At 45.8% G+C, this 19,931-nt stretch overlaps 1 protein-coding gene across 6 annotated transcripts in view; it reads left to right on the forward strand.

The window, feature by feature from the left end:
• The window catches only part of PPP2R5E (protein phosphatase 2 regulatory subunit B'epsilon), a 350,454-nt gene that overhangs the window by 153,576 nt on the left and 176,947 nt on the right, over positions 1-19,931 (forward strand). For all 6 annotated transcript variants that reach the window (XM_069207367.1, XM_069207369.1, XM_069207365.1 and 3 more), the window contains exon 5: positions 4,476-4,568. In XM_069207367.1, coding sequence (XP_069063468.1) covers positions 4,476-4,568 — 93 coding nt within the window. The remainder of the gene's footprint in view (positions 1-4,475; positions 4,569-19,931) is intronic.

The following is a 19,931-nucleotide window of genomic DNA, read 5'->3' on the forward strand; positions in this document are numbered from 1 at the left end:
CCCCAACTGAGTTTTGTATACAGTCAAAGGCTACTATTCTTCCTTTTTGTATTCTGTCTTGTGGGGTGGTCTGGTAATTGGTGGCTGGTTATGCCGACTGTATCAACGGTCTGTTCTGATTATTAACAAAGTGCTGAATGCAAACAAGATGGACAATTCCCTTTTATCATTAAGAACAATATTTAATTACTTTTTTTGTCAGTGTTTTTGATTTGGCATGATGTTATTACCAATATTGTTATTTGTAGTGACAGGGTGCCGTACAGTATAGGTCCCTTCTTGCAAAAACATTTAGTAAGGAAACAATGTGATAATATGTGGATTTCCGATCAGTAAATCTAAATATAGATTCCTTAACTTTAAAAAGTCCCGGGAGCAAGACTGGATCTGAAATATTTTTGTGCATAGCCCCTGCATGTCAGTAGGTGGAGTCCTGTTGCTCCGCATTCACTCCACTCCTTTCCAGAAGTACAGATGAATCCACATGTAGGCGCTACCTAGGCATGCTGACATCAGTTTCTAGCTTTCCACGTCTTTGTACATAGATCCAGAGCTGTCTCCTTACTTTTTTTTTCATCAGATGACAAGCTTTTTCGGTCACATTTTTTACTCCGCCTCCAAGGAAATCTGTCCAATCTTACAACTACAGGGTTCATGTCTTGGAGGGACTGTTGCAAACAGAGACCTGTGACAGATTCCCAGAGTGTGTCTCTGCTGTTTTGGGTCAGACTGGGAATCATGCGAGGAGTGTGCCCTGTGCAGCTAAAGGTGGTATGGGAGTATGAGGCCGAGCTGTCTACTGCCAGCCACGTCTACCCAGGCTGACCTCGTCCACCCTGCTTGTTGACAATGCCAGATAGTACATGCGGGCTCTGCAGTGGGGTCTGAAGTCTCAGGGCCTTATTTAGATCCGGACGGTATTACTGTCAATCCGGTGTGGCGGTGGACATCAAGTGGACGGTGTTCCGTCTGCTGTATATAGATGAATTGCGGCTGATCCGCAGACTGCCACAACGGACTGCCCTTCTTAGCCATCAGGCTGACGGGTTCCTGCCAACCATATAACATGTTACAGCCCTGAGGCGGTGTACAGGCGGCAGTTTAATGACTGAGGGAGCCTGTCGCTGGACCCAATGAACATCGTGCAGTGGCAATGGAAAAGAGGTAAGTGTCTCTCTGTCTGTCTGTCTGTCTGTCTCTCTCTCTTTCTCTCTCTCTCTTTTTCTGTCTCTTTCTCTCTGTCTCTTTCTCTCTCTCTCGTGTCTCCCTGAACAAAACACTACACATGCACAATAATGCATTGGCATTCCTACACCAAACAGTGCGTACATGCTGAAAATACACATCGCCTTGCATCCAGGACACAGCACCCACACATGACACAATCACAACAAACTATACAACTGCATACTCATCTACACACTCACACACCAGCACATATACACACATCACAACAACGACCACCACACAACATTCACCGAAATGTCTAACACAGCAACACAACACACACCCAGACATACACAAAAACTTGCAGTGTGCACACATGGACATAGTGAAAAGTATGATGCTATCGTTATTGTAATACCAGCATTCCTTTGGCAATGAATACTGACTTACACTACAATAACAATTGTGTAAATGTGAGATATGCGTCCTTTACCAGTGTATCCCCATCAATCACTGACCCAATTGTGTTTCCGAAATATGCATGCCAGAGAGATTTAAAAAAAACATAAGTGGCATGTGTATTTCTGCAGAGCTCCCGAACTCATGTGCATTGCCCACACAACGTACACAGTACATGCAGAGTACTTGTAGTTCGGCGATGGCGGGGTTGTGTGTCTTCCGTGGACCAGTGGCAGCAGCGATGGCAGGTGATGTCTAGTCAGGTCCAGTCCAAAACCAATGAGGAAACATGGAAAAAGGTATGTTTTGTGTCCCTCCCCCCTCCAGTCCGCCAACTCTGGTGTGGGGGTCAGACCGCCACCAGCAGCTTGGCAGTAAAGCACATCCAAATCTGCTTGGCGATAAAGGTGGCTGGAGTCTCGCTGTCTGCCCCTACCCCCAATGCCCCCAGTCCTGTGGGGGAGATTCTTGGTGGAGTCAATGAATCTCGGCTGCCAACATCTAATAGGGCCGGCAGACTGCCAAGGCAGTGGCCGGGTTTTCCAACGGAAAACCAGTGGCGGGACCGGTACCGTCAAGAACCAAATCAGGCCCTCAGTGTACCCAGTATCAAGGGAACATGTGAGATTCCATCGTGGTTTGATGGAAACTGCAAAAGATCTGCAGTGTTGGCTGCTCAACATTATTGGACTTGTGGCACATCAGTCTCCAGAATGGCACCTGTACCCACAGGTGGCGCAGATTATCTTCCAGCAATGGAGAGAACCCTGATTTGATCTCTTCTACATCACCAAGAATGTGTAGTGTCAAAACGTTTGCTCTATAAAGTTCCCAAGAAGTCTCTACTCTCTGGGGCTCATGCTGCGTAGATTGGAATATGGGACTCCAGAATGCCTTCCCACCACTGCCTCTCCTGCCCGAGTTCTGAAGAAGAGCAAGAGTGACTGGGCCCAAGTCATCAGAGTGGCTCCAGATTGGGCCAGGATAGTGTGGCACCCAGAATGTAAAGCAAGAGCACCTGTCCTCGGATCAGGCTGCTAGTTAAGGAAGATCTCCTTTCTCCTCAGCAGGGTACGGTCCTGTGTCTTGGCCTGCACGGTGTACACCTTTGTTTGTGTAAGTTGAGCAGCGACTACATTCAATCTCTATCCCAAAGTAGTGGATGTCATCCTGGCGGCCAGGTGGCCTTTTTACAAAAGATGTTTACATCAGACGATGTGACAAGTTTTTTGGCTTGGCGCAGCATCCGTAACATGCACCTGCTGCGGGCCAAACTGTCAGATGTGTTACGGTTTGATTTGTCTTTGGCCCATCAAGTGCTTGCATTGGGCCCTGTTAAGGTTACTTGTCTAACCTTTCGGCCTTTTTGAGTTTATCACACCAGTTGTCCTTACTCAGATCACCCATTGTAATCTTTTTTTCTTAAAGGTTTGGTCCACGTGTTTCTGACAAAGCCTTTCGTGATGCCTCAGAGGAGCTTTAATTTGTTTCTTTCCTTTATTATTTGTACCCCGCCGAGCAGTTACACAGCTGTCACTTTCATCTCCTGACACTGAAAACTGGCTTTCTCATCGCGATGAGCTCCACTTATCTTGAATGAGGTTCAAGCTCTTTCACTCCTGCTACCATTCAACCCCTTCTTTCATGCCAGATTGGTACTGAGGACTAGAGTGGCCTTTAAACTGAAGGATGTGACTCCCATTCACATCAGACAGTCCATCACACTTCCAACGTTCTTTGCCCACCTGATTGATCCCTCAAAAGAGGAGTAGAGATTACATTTTTTCGATTGCTTTAAGACCATCAGATAGACAATTAGATCTTTATAGGGTTCTGTTTGACAAAGAAAGGCAAGGTAGTGCTAAAAAAGAGCTTATCCAAGTGATTAGGCCTTTGCATCAAGATCTGCTATATTTTGGTCAAGAAGCAGCCACCTGAGCTATTGAGGGCTCACTCCACCAGTCATTGATATTTGTCAGGTTACTATGTGGGCCTCAGTGCACATATTCACAAAGCATTATTGTCTTGCCATCCAGGTCTGACAGGAAGGACATTTTGACTGTTCGGTCCTGCAGGTCTTTTTGGTCTTAGTCATTCCACAGACCCATCAGTTGAAGAGGTACAGCTTTGGTATGTATTCAAAGGTGAGGAATCTGTGGTTAGAAGTATCCATCAGAAGCACAAGTTACTTGACCTCTGTAACGCTCTCGCTGGTGAGTACTCTATCTAACTACAGATTCCTCACCACTCCGTTCTTTGGAATGGACTTTTTTCCGTCTAAAAAGATCCCAATTTGGAGGACTGCCTACTAGTAGTATGAACAATTGTTTTTTGGACTCCATCTCCAAGGGAGCAGGCTGTGTCACTTTCATGTCCGAATAGAGTCTTCATGGAGCCACACAATGCTACCCACTGGTGTGCAGGATATTACTAAAAGGCTTTCTGTTTCAGTCTGATATCTGGGGATATTCTAAGGGTGCAGATTTTGCGGTTAGGCAGAGTATCCACCAGAAAGAGCCTTATAAGAGGCAAGCAGCTTTTTTAATTAAGTCCTACAAATCAACACCATGAAAAATCAACATATGCATACACTTGTTTTGACAGTGTTTGACAAACAGTCTAACTAATTTCGACTAATTTATAAGAGATCGTCAATAAATGTCATAATTCTGTATAAACAAATTGTTACATCACAGTGTATAAGCATGTTTGTTCTGCAGTTCATTTTGAGTTAAAAGTTGATTAATCATTGAATTGAAATGTTTGGTTTTTCTGTTATGTTAAATAGGAAAAAAAGGGACACGGTTTACTAAATAATCATTATTATTCAATTGTCTTGTTTCTTGCAGCTTGTTTATGAATTCTTCATAAGGTTTTTGGAAAGCCAAGAATTTCAGCCAAGCATTGCCAAAAAATATATAGATCAGAAATTTGTATTACAGGTAAGGGTTTTAAAATATATATTTTCTCAACTAATAATAATAATTATCCCAATTTATGATTCAACTGAAAGTGACCTAGAAAACATTTGTAGGATTGTAGCGCACAAACAGAGATTAACTGTTTAGGTAACCCAACCGTTTCGGCAATGCATGGTAGTTGATGTGAAAGAAGAGTCTCATAGCCTTTTTCCTTTTGATGGCTGTGATCTCAAAACTCCCCACTGAAACCAGTTGTCGACAGAGACTGTGTTTAATATATATATAAAACAGAAAGTTTTAACAAAGTATCACAGCCAGGGCCTTGCATTTCAACACATGAGTCTGACACCATGCCCAATTTAAGCCTCACAAAAAGGGACCAACTTCGATGCAATGATGCATTATCAGTTTCAAAATGAGTTTCGACTTCTTGCTAGTGGTCCATTCTAAATAGAGATTTATCTTAGGCAAGATGCTTGACCCTTGATTTTCCAAGAAAGTATGGATGAGATGAGTCTCAGACTCCAGCACTAGATTGACATTGAATGGAGGCACTGTAGAAATTATCACCTCAAAAGAAGGGTAGTTGTCAAAAGGACAGCACAATGCAAACAAAGGTTTCACCCTAGGGAAACTTAGATACCAGTATATCTGTTTCGACTCCACTAACCTCCGGGTTAGCGTCTGTTGCCCTCCCCAGCTCCTCCTGCTGCTTCTGCCTCTGCCTTGGGAATGAACTGAGAGCCTGCCTGACTCTCTGTTCGAGGTTGTCCTCCATCCACAGGCTGCTGCCTGTGCCTCATCCCTGGTGGCCTAGTCGCCATCTACAAGTATCTTCTGTGTTTCTCTGTCTCTCCTCACTCCTGCTTTTATACTTCTGCCTTTAATCTCTGTTTTTACTTTGTTTTTCTTTTTTCGGTCTCCTCTTATTTTTCTGTCTCTTCTGTTTCCCTCTCCCTTCCTGCCACTGCTGCCTCTGGGGCCCCACCCCCCTCACCTGTGTGAAGCGCTTTTCCCACCACCCACATGACCTGAGACACCGCCTCCCTCCCCTTCTTAATGGCGGCAGCATCCATGAGAGAGTGCGACGCCACTGACCTCCTGGTCAGCGTCTGTTGCCCTCCCTGGCTCCTCCTCCTGCTGCTGCTGCCTTGGGTGCGAACTGAGAGCCTGCATGACTCTCAGTTCGAGGCCCTCCTCCACCTGCAGGCTCCTGCTGTATCTTCTGTCTCTCCTTACTCCTGCTTTTATAATTCTGGCATTTACTTCTGGTTTTTACTTCGTTTTTCTTTTTTCTGTCTCCTCTCTTATTTTTCTATCTCTTCTTTTCCACTATCCCTCCCCTGCTGCTGCTGCCCCTGCCCCGCCTCTTCCCCCAAGCTCAACTCAGACAAGACCAAGCTCATCATCTTCGGAAGCTCCGCTTCAGCCTGGGATGCCTCCTGGTGGCCCACATTGCTAGCGCACCGCCTATGTCGACTGACCATGCCCGCAAACTAGGAATCATCCTCGACTCTTCCCTATCAGTGACTCGACAGGTAAACGCAGTCACCTCTTCTTGCTGGCACACCCTCCGCCAACTCCACAAAATCTTCAAATGGATCCTGGTCGACTGCCGTAAGATAATCACCTACGCCCTAGTCACAATCAAGCTCGACCAAGGTAATGCACTCTACGTCGGCACCACAACAAAGAACATCAAGAAACTACAACTCATCCAAAACGCAGCCGCCAGGAACACATCTTCCAAAACCTGAGGATCCTCCATAGGCTCCCAGTGGAGAAGCGAATAAACTTCAAACTACTCCCCCACACCTACAAGGCCCTTCACAACATCGGACTGGCCTACCTGAACCATTGCATCACATTCCATAGTCCTGCCAGACCCCTCCACTCTACCCAGCAGGTGCTAGCCACCATCCCACGCATCCAGAAAACCACTGACGGAGGAAGATCTGTAGCCCACTTCGCAGCTAAGAGCTGGAACAACCTGCCCACGCACCTCAGACAAAGCCCATCACTCACCATCTGTAGGAACATGCCTCTCATGGCATGGTTACCCCCTAACTCTTTCCATTTTGCTGATGCTAGTTATGATTGAAAGTGTGCTGGGACCCTGCTAACCAGGCCCTAGCACCAGTGTTCTTACCCTAAACTGCACCTTTGTCTCCACAATTGGCACAGCCCTGGCACTCCGATAAGTCCCTTGTACACGTTACCCCTGGTACCAAGGGCCCTGTGGTCAGGGAAGGTCTCTAAGGGCTGCAGCATGTATTATGCCACCCTAGGGACCACTCACTCAGTACATGCACTCTGCCTCACAGCTGGTGTGTGCTGGTGGGGGGAAAATGACTAAGTCGGCATGGCCCTCCCCTCAGAGTGCCATGCCCACATCCCACTTCCTGTGGCATAGGTAAGTCACCCCTCTAGCAGGCCTTACAGCCCTAAGGCAGGGTGCACTATACCACAGGTGAGGGCATAGTTGCATGAGCACTATGCCCCTACAGTGTCTAAGCCAAATCTTAGACATTGTAAGTGCAGGGTAGCCATAAATAGTATATGGTCTGGGAATACGAACTCCACAGTTCCATAATGGCTACACTGCAATCTGGGACGTTTGGTATCAAACTTCTCAGCACAATAAATGAACACTGATGCCATTGTGGAATTTATTGTAAAATACACCCAGAGGGCATCTTAGAGATGCCCCCTGAATACCAGTCTGACTTATAGTGCTAGGCTGACCAGTTTCTGCCAGCCTGCTACAACCAGATGAGCTTCTGGCCACATGGGGGTGAGTGCCTTTGTCACTCTGTGGCCAGGAGCAAAGCCTGTACTGGGTGGAGGTGCTTCTCACATCCCCCTGCAGGAACTGTAACACCTGGCGATGAGCCTCAAAGGTTCCTGCCTGTTGTTCCAGCACCCCAGGACATCCTGGCTAGTGGAGATGCCCGCCCCTCCAGACACAGCCCCCACTTTTGGCGGCAAGTCCGGAGGAGATAATGAGAAAAACAAGGAGGAGTCACCTACCAGTCAGGACAGCCCCTAACGTGCCCTGAGCTGAGGTGACCCCTGCCTTTAGAAATCCTCCATCTTGAGTTTGGAGAATTCCCCCACTAGGAATAGGGATGTGCCCCCTCCCCTCTGGGAGGAGCCACAAAGAGGGTGTAGCCACTCTCAAGGACCGTAGCCATTGGCTCCTTCCCCCTCTGACCTAAACACACCCCTAAATTCAGTATTTAGGGGCAACCCTGAACCCAGGAAATCAGATTCCTGCAACCTGAAGAAAGAAGGACTGCTGACCTGAAAGCCCCGCAGAGACGACTGACTTGTCCCCAGCCCTACTGGCCTATCTCCAGACTCGAAGAACCTGCACAGCGATGCATCTAGCGGGACTAGCAACCTCTGAGGACTCAGAGGATTGACCTCCACCTAAAGGACCAAGAACCTCTTGAGGACAGCGACTCTGTCCAAAAACAGCAACAAGAAACCAACTTTAAAGATACTCCCGCCTCACTCCGGAAGTGTGAGTCTTCACACTCTGCACCAGACGCCCCATGCTCGAGTTCAGGAGAACCAACACCGCAGAGAGGACCCCCTCAGCAACTCCAACGACGTGGACACCCTGAGTCGACCTCCCTGCACCCCCACAGCGACGCCTGCAGAGGGGATCCAGAGCCTCCCCTTGACCGCGACTGCCTGGTAACAAAGGAACCCGACGCATGGACCAAGCACTGCATCCGCAGCCCTCATGACCGAGAGGAACCACCTACCTGTGCAGGAGTGACCAGCAGGCAGCCCTCATCCTAGCCCAGTCGGTGGGTGGCCCGAGAAATCCACTTGTGCCCTGCCTGCATCACCAGAGTGACCCCCAGGTCCCTCCATTGATTTCAATACAAACTCCGACACCTTGTTCACACACTGCACCCGGCCGCCCCCTTTGCCGCTGAGGGTGTATTTTGTGTGCCTATTTAGGACCCCCCAGTGCTCTTCAAATACCCCCCCACCCCCTCCCAGTCTGGTCCCCGAGGACACAGATACTTACCTGCTAGCAGACTGGAACCGGAGCACTCCTGTTCTCCATAGGCGCCTATGTTATTTGGGCCCTCCTGTGACCTCTGCACCTGACCGGCCCTGTGTTGCTGGTGCTTGGTGCTTGGGACTGACTAGAACCCCCCCCCAACGGTGGGCTGCCTATGCCCAGGAGACTGAATTGTAAGTGCTTTACTTACCTGAGAAACTAACCAATACTCGCCTCCCTCAGGAACTGTTGATTTTTGCACAGTGTCCACTTTTAAAATAGCTTTTTGACATTTTTGCCAAAACTCTGTATACTACTGTTTTAATTCAAAGTTCCATACTTACCTGTGTGAAGTACCTTACAATGTATTTACTTACCTAAATTCTGAATCTTGTGGTTCTAAAATAAATTAAGAAAATCATATTTTTCTATATAAAAACCTATTGGCCTGAAGTTCAGTCCTTGAGTGTGTGTTCTCATTTATTGCCTGAGTGTGTACAACAAATGCTTAACACTACCCTCTGCTAAGCCTACTGCTCGACCACACTACCAGAAAATAGAGCATTAGTATTATCTAATTTTCCCACTATCGACCTCTAAGGGGAGCCCCTGGACTCTGGGCACACTATCTCTCACTTTGAGATAGTATATACAGAGCCAACGTCCTAAACCATCTTCAGGAAGAACCTCAAGTAATGGCTCTTCTAATGAGGCCCAGACCCACCACCAGTTCCTTGAGATCCTCACGCATGAATTGTTGCGCTTTATCAAAACTGATTGATTAATTGATTGACAAATACACTTAGACCCTAAGACTTAAACCTAAGAGAAATACCCATAGATTAAGAAGTAGGTAATTTATTGGCACAATATTCACTTACCTACCAGGGTCACACATTTTACAGTATAAGCAACAGAACAATCAAAAACTAACCTTAGACAAAACTATTTTAGTGGAAGTTTTCAAATTCAGAAGAAACAAAGTTATAATGATTGACGCTCCTGCACAGTTTCCTGGGCTTCAATCACCTGAGTGCAATCTGACACAGAATCTGAGGTTGAAGAGGTTCTTTCAGCAATGATTCTCACAGGGTCCAGCAGCGCTGGTCCTTCTTTTAGAATATCAAATACCCACTTCACCCATAAAAGTCTTAAATAACCAAATCAGTGATAAAATTGGATGTAAAACCTGACACAGAAAAATAAAATAGAATAACAACGACGACGGAAGTTAGGAATGGTGAGAACAGTGGCACAAATGTAATGGTAGTGATGGATGTTTGTAAGCAAGCAAAATTGTGGAGAACAATCTTTGAGCAAAAAAACAGGAGAAGGAGAGTTGTGGAATTTCCTTTCAATTTTTTTTTCTCTTTCGACGACTATTTCAAACCTTGGAAAATGGATTTGCAATTTGTAATAGAGTAATGCTTTCGTTTGTCTGCAAAAAAATAAAATAAAAGAAAGTACAAGATTTAAACACAAAATATGGGTGGAATGGTAAAAGTACAGTACTAAAAATAATTATTATTGCTGTTACCTACTTCTCCTTTGAATGATTTATAACCTGGTTTACAGGTCTGTTTTTTACTTAATTAAAAAAACATAACCGTAAAAGCTCATAAATATATGCACAATCGATATGTCAATAGAGCACAAACGTAATAACACCATGAAATTCCCTATGAAACATGATACAATAAACTAAAAAGAAAGGTCGCCATCCTAAAAGGCTTAATCTGGGCCACTATTTAAGATCACCTGTATAAAAGAATCACAGAATTAAAGTACCATTACCTGTCAAGAGACACCCTATGTGTTTAGTGCTGTGATAACAAAAAAAAAAAGCAATTGAATACCAAATAAATTCAGCATACAACAGTTGAACATTAGCGCAGGCTGTTCTAGAGTAAAATTCCTTCCCCTCAAAAGAGGGAACGGTAAAATCCTTTCGAGGATTTACAGTGTCCACAAAACATTACGAAACAAAGGGTATCTTGTGGAGAAAAGAGTCACTGCTATAAGGACCATATTTTTTGAAGGGAAGCCTTGTGGTGGGGAGCTCCAGCAGCCAATGCAATAGACTTAGCTGGAAGATGGTTAAAAGAAGCAGTGATAGCCCCTATTAACAAACAGCATTTATGGTTCATTAAAAGGCAACGTTTTTAACCAGAGCATGTGTATGGGCCTAATTAGTTCCAATTCATCTGTTGGTAATAAACGCAGCAATAAATACATTTCTGATCCAGGCCAGATCATGTTTGGTAATCGTGTTAGGGGATCTCAAATCATTCTTGTCTACCCAAGAGGGAAAAACAGTCCTTCACATATTTCAAGCATTGCCAATTATCAAGGGCAAGACAGCCATTTAAAATTGCTGTATTTAATAGGGACTTCTAGTCCCAGATTCCTTACCCTAGAACAAGATTCTCCAATGAGCTACTTGTACTTCTCACACTACCTAGAAGTAGCTCTCCTGTGTCCAGTCTAGCCTTACTAACTTAGAAGCTGTGCTTGACTGAATTAATAGATGTACAACAACATTGAAATGCATGTATTGGAGATGAAAGTCTGTATTTTTATAACCCATACGCTCATGTTTGGAGAACAATGGCCGAATTTTTAAAATATATGTAAAGCTCATTTGAGTGAATATTATTGTGGCATTGGGGGAGACCGACTACTAATATAATTACCTTGGTGCCAGGTGCATTGCAGCTATGGCCTTTACGTACTACCCACGTAGAGGCATACCACATTGACTTCCTGCATTACTACTGGCAATTGTGCCTGATGAACTGAGGTGTTATTATAAAGGAACATTGGTCCCTCATCAGAATACTTACTGTTAATTAATATGATGGGCAAACAATTATGGCCATATATTTGGTCAGATAGACACAATAAAATCTTTATTATTATGCAGTTTCAAATAAGTAGGTGAACACACAAACGGCAAACAAATGCACAGAGGCTCAGACACTAGTATGTGACAAAAAATTAGGAAATGAGGTTAGTCAAAATTCAAAGCAGCAATTATGCCCTTACATACATTATTACAATAAACATTACAGAAGGGTAAAGGCTCAGCGGTCATCACTGCTGGTAATCTTGCATATTTGGTCTTCTCTAATGTGCTGTCCATTACAGCATTAAAAATATTGGCAGCTCATTGAACTTAAGTAGCACTTATTACAGAAAAGGTTGGAAACCCCGGCCTTAGAATATTCCCCAGGCATCAGACTGGATCTGGACATTTTCTAGCAGTACCATTACATGCCAGCAAGTGTCATCGATCTGCGTCGTCTCTGCCTGAAGTGATGTGCGCGATGCCTGTATAGGCGCACTGCAGCATGCAGCATGCAGCCATCAGTACTTTTCTTCCTGTGCCACTCAGTGCAGATTGGGGAGGAGCTTCCTCTGTCCACTATTTGGCCAACTGTTTTTCAATGTTTTGCCAAGGGTTTTTTCAACATTTTTACCCTTAGTTTGCGAGGGATGCCCACCAAATTGATGCCTAAACTCTGTGGTTACTGTTACAGACAGAGTTCTGTGACAGACCCCATCTGGTTTGCCTATGGTGCCTAAAGCCAGACCACGATTTTAAGGCCTCTGAGGGCTGCAGTGCCACGAACCACTAGGCCGAGTTCCTTCAAGCTTCTCTTTGCCCAGTGACGGTCCCCTCCTTGACGTTAAGGTCCTAGTCACAAGGAATGCCACGGGCCTGTTTGCAGAGCTGTTTTAGACTCTGGTCATCGCGCTTGAAGTTATTGTGTAAGTTCCACAGGAAGTCAAAGAAGTCAAAGCAATCTTCGACTTTACTGCACCAGTCCAATTCTATAGATGATGCACAGGATCAACATCATTCTGTGCAGTGTGCCCTTGTGGAGCCTGTTGTCTGGGTCAGCAATGCCCCTACCTGAGCTAGCCAGAAAGACCCATGTCCAACTACACAAATGCTTTGAGGCCATGTACCTCATCTGGAGAGACTTTGGGCTGTCGGTTGCCTCTACTATAATTCCGCTAGCAGGTCCACCCTCTGCACCAGATGGACCCCTTGAATCCAGTTCTGGATCCGGAGTGGCTCCGGTCGCGATACAGCTCGTTCCAGTGATGATGTTCTTGGCACCGCCAACCCCATAGTTGTACCCAACTCCGAAATGAAGCTGGATCGGAATCGACTCTGGTGCCAGTTGGATATCGCGTAATGAATCAGACCCATACCTGTTTTTTTCGACAAGCCTGGGGAGGAGTGTGCATGGACAGAATCTGATAATTCTTTTGAATGCCACAACCCTCTAGAAGAGCCCAAGGACATATGGTACAAGAAACTGGTGGACCTCAGTTGTATGCACACCTATTCTGACACTGGCTTAGTCTCTCCTTGTAGTGTGGCTATAGAGAAAGGGGCTTGCTTTGCAATGGTGGTGAGGAGAGCAGCTGAGGTTCTGGACTTACGCTGCCCTCAGTGGTAGTCAAGGTTTTGACAGAGGCGCTTCAGCTGGGGGTCTCCCCCACAGAACGTCTCCTTCCTTTTAATGGAGCCCTTTCGGACATCCTGCTCGGAGCCTGGGCCAAACGATTACTATGCACAGAAGCAATTGCCTGCCACCATCCTTCTGCTCCTTTGGACCCGGCTTTCCTCACCCAGCAAAGTTAAAAGATGTTCAAGGGAGTTGTTCATTGCAAAGACATTTTTAAAAAAGTTTAAAATTTAAATCTTTTTCGGTTTTAGAAAAAAAAAACAGCCTGCAAATTGACAGACTCCATGTCAAGATCCTTAAACGTACAATTAAGAGAAAGTTCCACTATTAACAACAGACCACTTTTGGGTCTGTCTTTCAGATGAAAGGATTTCCTGAAGGCAAATTATCTTGAATTGCTTAATACAAATAATCCAAATTGTATCATGTTTCTTGGTGTTCAAACAAGCTATATTCCAACTAACAATACCAATGTGGCCACCACCCAGGTATTTGGCGCAGAAAACACACCTCCATAACAATAACAAGAAGGGTGAATCGCTTAGCTCGAATTAAGAGTGAGAAAGGAAGCTGGTTCCAGATTAATTGGGGGTTGAAAAATGAAGCTCAGGTTGCTAAAAAGATAAGAAACCGAGCTTAATGGACACAGCCATTGATGCTTCCCAAAGAATTCAGTGGTTCAAGCCGGTTTGATGTGTGTATGTTAAGCAAGTGAGAACTCAACAGGACACTTTTCAGTGGGTCTACATCTGAGAGGCAGGCCTGAAGCTATGGAGCATAGCCCAGGCGATACTTGGGCCTATAATAGAACCCCAGTGATAATCCTACGATGGAAGAAGAGGCCTTAGGAAACCTAGGAGCCTGCACCAAGACACGAGAGGCCACCTAAAGCTATTGAAATAAACCATTACACCGACACCCTCAAGACACTTTTGGTCAAACCCAATCCAGCTGACCCCCTCACCATATTGATGTACTGACTGGTGAATGGTACCCTCTAACCATTGCATAAGTTTGTATTCAATTGGGAACACCCTTCTCTTGCACCATCGCGTGCACCATCTTGTAACTACAGCCCTTGCTTAAGACAACAACATATGAAGTAGCTTCAGGTGGCAAATTTGGGACTGTTCTTTTGAAGGGTGGGACCACATCACAGAGGGCGGCTGGTGGTGGCAGCAGGCGCAACACACACTTGTGAAACCGGATCAAACCAAGCAAACCGATGGACAGGGTCTTCAGAAGGGAAAGGTGGAGCTTGAGATAAAGATGGTGGAAAAGACCCTAAGGTTTGGCTAACCCACAAACCAGAGGCAGTACACATTAGATCATCCAGGCTCAAATTTGAATGAGAAACTGTTTTTCCATCAGAATTCCCCACCCCAGTGGTCCCTTGCATGATATTTTTCCAAGCCCCCGAAAGCCAACTGGCTCATGGAGCACCCGCTCTGGGGCAATGAAAGTTAAATGGATGTTTTCAATACTAGTTAGCCTTTAAAAACACTGGTCAAAATAGCTCTTCACTATACATTCAAGTTGCTGTCCCAGTTTGTTAAATAAATGTTCAAACATTAAGTTCTTCACCTTTTCAGTGCCTCATTTGATCAACAAAGAGGCCTTCTGTTCAGTAATGGGTGCAGCACTGATATGATCTACATTTTTCTTCTTACGTTTATGGGCAGATTGTGTGGGAGACACTGTGCCTATTAAGCAGCCCTTGTTGGTGGAATCTGCTTGATGTACCTCATTAGAGACAGTGTCTTGCTCCCCTCATGGGAGGGCTTAGTAGCCGGCAGCTCCTTCTTTCTAGAATTGGTGGTTGAGGTACTTGTGCAGCAAACAACTTTCACAGGTGATTTAGGGACTGCACCGCAAGCGTGTAGACCCAACTTCTCCTCAACTGTCATCATTTTCTATTTAGGCCTCGAACGCTGAGGTAAAAAAATGTATTATAGAATTTTTGTCATAAGGCACATCTTGAGAAACGTTAGCGCTTCAGGTGGAGGCAGTGGCCTGATCCGGTTGCAAAGAGGTGCAGACGGGCCCCGTCTTCACCCCCATGCAGCCCTGGCTCATCCCGGGCTGCAGGAACAGCAGTGTCTTTTATGGGCGGTGGCCCCATTTCCTGTCTCACACAATCAGAATCCTGGGCGATGTAGCCCTGTAGCAGAAAATCAATGAAACCCCCCCCAGTGCAGCTAGGAAAATTAGCATGTTTTATGGGCGGTAACCTCTCCTCCCACATCATATGCCACTAGAATCCTAGGATATGTAGTTTTGTGGCATGAAATCAATGCCAGGCGTCCAATGCTGCAGGGAAAAGAAGCTCTTGTTATGGGCGGTGGCCCCTCCTCCCGCCTCACACACCCAACAGAATCCTTGGCCATGTAGTCCTGTGGCAGGAAATCAATGACCGGCGTCCGTGCATCTCAGCTGTTGGGCTCCTCACAAGCCACAGGACTCTTTCTTCGTCTTCAGCTTCCAACAGGCTGAGTCAACAAGGATCTTTTTGTGTCAACAAAGTTTTGTAGAGAAGCACACAGGAAAACTGCAGTTCAGTTATCTATTAATCCAATTGACATCATCAATGTGTAAGAAGTTTTTTTGTCAAAGATGTCAATTTTGCACTGTTGGAGAAATTTATAGTCCACTCAAAACATACTGGAAAAACAAACATGAAACATTTTTGTTGGTTGCTGGGAAATGGCAGTTAGAGTCCTAGCAGCTGCCCCTCAAAATGAAATCAGAAAAAAGACAATCCTTCACTACAGGATGACCTAATTGGGCACTTTTGATTACAATAGACAAAACTCAGCAAATTAGTTGAGAGTCTAGTTCTACACATTGATTAAAGTTCTTTAGTGAAATCACAATTACAAAGGAATAACAAAAAAACACTGAGTAATTTATTTCTGATGTTTGATATACTTCAGTGAGCTGTGTGGCCTTACAATTTGCTTCTGGCGCTTATATGGAATGAAATTAACATAATTCAAGACGCTTTCTTTCAAGCAAAATGTCTAGAATTGTGATTCAGTAAGCTTGATGACCATAAAGTTTTTCTCTGACAGAATATGAAGAGAATGAAGGCTAAGCACTGGGTCTAGTGTTAGTTGGAAATCGGAGGTGCAATATATTGCCCAGAAAGTAGCAATAGATCTGGATATTCAACTGCACTTGTGCCTCTTCACACATCTCTCTTTCCTCATCTTTCACTTCCCACCCCTTTTCCAGACTTTCTCAATTGTCATTCTCCATGTGCTCACTTCTTCTCACCTCCTCTGTATTTTTTTTCTCCCAGTAACTCTTCCTGTCCACATCTTTGCCAGCATGCACCCTTTTCTGACTGTACTTCTCCCAGCTTACATTATTTAGGCCTCAGTATTGGCAACGCAAATAAGTCTTACCTACAACTAAAAGTGCAAGTAATTGTAATTGTATGTTCGATGGCATCTGTTGCTGCAGATACACATGTTGTGCACAGTCCGCCATCTGGTGTTGGGTTGGAGTGTTACAAGTTGTTTTTCTTCGAAGAAGTCTTTCGAGTCACGAGACCGAGGGACTCCTCCTCTTTGCTTCCATTGCGCATGGGCGTCGGCTCCATCTTAGATTGTTTTTTTTCCGCCCTCGGGTTCGGACGTGTTCCTTTTCGCTCCGGGTTTCGGGACGGAAAGATAGTCAAAACTTCGAAAAACTACGTCGGTATTGTTTCGCTCGTGATCGGGATAGTTAGAATCGACACCGAATCGTGAAGAGCTCCGGTAGCCCTTCGGGGTAATTTCGATCCCCCGTCGGGGCCTGGTCGGCCCGACCGCGTGTAACATCGACACCGATGGAACGGACCCCGTTCCGATTCTGTCCTAAATGCCACAATAAATATCCATATACGGACCAACATTTGGTCTGTAACTTGTGCCTGTCACCCGAGCACGAAGAAGAAACTTGTGAGGCCTGTCGTGCGTTCCGGTCCCGAAAAACGCTCCGTGACCGTCGAGCCAGAAGATTACAGATGGCGTCCACGCCGACAGAACACCGAGAGTTCGAGGAACAAGGAGAAGAGGAGGAAGCCTTCTCCATCCATGAATCGGACTCGGATGAATTCGACGTCGATGAAACTGTGAGTAAGACGTCGAAAAGCACACAGCACAAGAAAACAGACAAGGCCCAGGGGACGCCACTGCCAACTGGCCATGGCTCAACCCATAAAGGTGACCGTCCATCGGCACCGAAAAAGGCCGAACTGGTGCCCAGATCGTCCGACTCGGGTCGAGACACAGGCACGCAACATTCTCGGGACCGAGAAAGTGTTGCCGAAAAAGATCGACGCCGAGAAGGCGGAGCCGACGCTGCTCGACGCAGAGACAGCGGCACCGAGGATGATCGACGCCGAGAAGGCTCGACTCCGAAAAAGAAGAGATTCGCCTCGGAGCCGAAAACAAAAAAAGACACAGTTTCGGTGCCAAAACAACCAGCAACCGAACCCACTACCGGCTCATATTCAGAGGAACAATCATTGTCCTCTCAAATGCGTAAACACAGGTTTGAAGAGGAGTTACAGACTACTGATGTAGACCATACACAAAAGAGGATCTTCATCCAGAGTGGAACAGGGAAGATTAGCACTCTTCCACCAATCAGGAGAAAAAGGACACTAGAGTTCCAAACTGAACAACTAACACCACAAGCAAAGGTGGCAAAGAAAGCAACTCCGCCACCCTCTCCTCCACCTGTAACTCAGATATCACCGGCACAAACTCCGTCACATTCACGGGCTCACACCACCATGAGCCAAGATGACCAAGATGCTTGGGACCTATACGACGCCCCAGTGTCAGACAATAGTCCAGAGTCATACCCTACCAAGCCCTCACCACCTGAGGACAGCACAGCGTATGCGCAGGTGGTAGCTAGGGCAGCAGAATTCCACAACGTGTCGTTACACACAGAACCTGTCGAGGATGACTTCCTTTTTATCACCCTCTCCTCCACCCATAGCAACTACCAAAGCCTGCCTATGCTTCCAGGAATGCTAAGGCACGCGAAGCAAATCTTCAAAGACCCTGTCAAGAGTAGAGCGATCACTCCGAGGGTAGAGAAAAAATATAAAGCACCTCCCACAGACCCTGCTTTTATCACCTCTCAACTGCCACCAGACTCAGTCGTGGTAGGAGCAGCTCGCAAAAGAGCCAATTCACACACATCGGGCGATGCACCACCCCTGGATAAGGAAAGCCGAAAATTCGACGCAGCTGGGAAAAGAGTCGCTGTACAAGCTGCAAGCCAGTGGCGCATCGCAAACTCTCAGGCGCTCCTAGCGCGTTATGACAGAGCCCATTGGGACGAGATGCAGCTTCTCATCGAGCATCTACCCAAAGAATTTCAAAAGCGGGCAAAACAGGTGGTTGAGGAGGGACAAAACATCTCCAATAACCAAATACGCTCCTCTATGGATGCAGCGGACACAGCTGCAAGAACAATAAACACTGCAGTAACCATCAGAAGGCACGCATGGTTACGCACGTCTGGCTTTAAACCAGAAATACAGCAAGCAGTACTCAATATGCCGTTCAACGAACAACAATTGTTCGGACCAGAGGTTGACACGGCGATTGAGAAGCTGAAAAAGGACACTGACACAGCCAAGGCCATGGGCGCGCTCTATTCCCCGCAAAGCAGAGGCACTTTCGGCACCTTCCGTAAAACAACCTTCAGAGGGGGGTTTCGGGGTCAGGCCACACAAGCCAGCACCTCACAATCAACACCGTCTACCTACCAGGGACAGTACCAAAGGGGAGGTTTTCGGGGCCAGTACAGAGGGGGACAATTCCCGAGAAACTGGGGAAAATTTCAAAGCCCCAAAACCCCAACAACCAAACAGTGACTTACAAGTCACTCAACCCCTCCACATAACACCAGTGGGGGGAAGACTAAGTCAGTTTTATCAATCGTGGGTGGATATAACAACAGACACTTGGGTCTTAGCAATTATCCAACATGGTTATTGCATAGAATTTATACAGATCCCTCCAAATATCCCACCAAAAACACAAAAAATTTCAAAACAGCATTTAGACCTCCTAGAAATAGAAGTTCAAGCACTACTGCAAAAAGAAGCAATAGAACTGGTACCATGTACAGAAATAAACACAGGAGTCTATTCACTGTACTTTCTAATACCCAAAAAGGACAAAACACTGAGGCCAATCTTAGATCTCAGAATACTAAACACCTACATCAAATCAGACCACTTTCACATGGTCACGCTACAGGAGGTGTTACCACTGCTAAAGCAACAAGATTACATGACAACCTTAGTTCTCAAAGACGCGTATTTCCACATACCGATACACCCTTCGCACAGGAAATACCTAAGGTTTGTATTCAAGGGAATACACTATCAATTCAAAGTCTTACCGTTCGGTAGAACGACCGCACCAAGAGTATTTACCAAATGCCTAGCAGTAGTAGCCGCACACATCAGAAGGCAGCAAATACACGTATTCCCGTATCTAGACGATTGGCTAATCAAGACCAACTCGCTAACAAAGTGTTCACAACACACAGAGTATGTCATACAAACCCTCTACAAACTCGGGTTCTCCCTCAACTACAAAAAATCACACATTGTGCCGTGCAAAATACAGCACTACTTAGGAGCGGTAATCAACACAACAAAAGGATTAGCCACTCCGAGTCCACAAAGGTTCAAAATTTTCACAAGGTCATACAGGCCATGTATCCAACACTAAAAATACAGGCAAAAGTGGTTTTAAAACCCCTAGGCATGATGTCCTCATGCATAGCCATTGTCCCAAACGCAAGACTGCACATGAGGCCCTTACAACAGTGCCTAGCATCACAATGGTCACATGCACAGGGTCA

Source organism: Pleurodeles waltl, chromosome 9 (assembly GCF_031143425.1).
Source record: "Pleurodeles waltl isolate 20211129_DDA chromosome 9, aPleWal1.hap1.20221129, whole genome shotgun sequence".
Lineage (NCBI taxonomy): Eukaryota > Metazoa > Chordata > Amphibia > Caudata > Salamandridae > Pleurodeles > Pleurodeles waltl.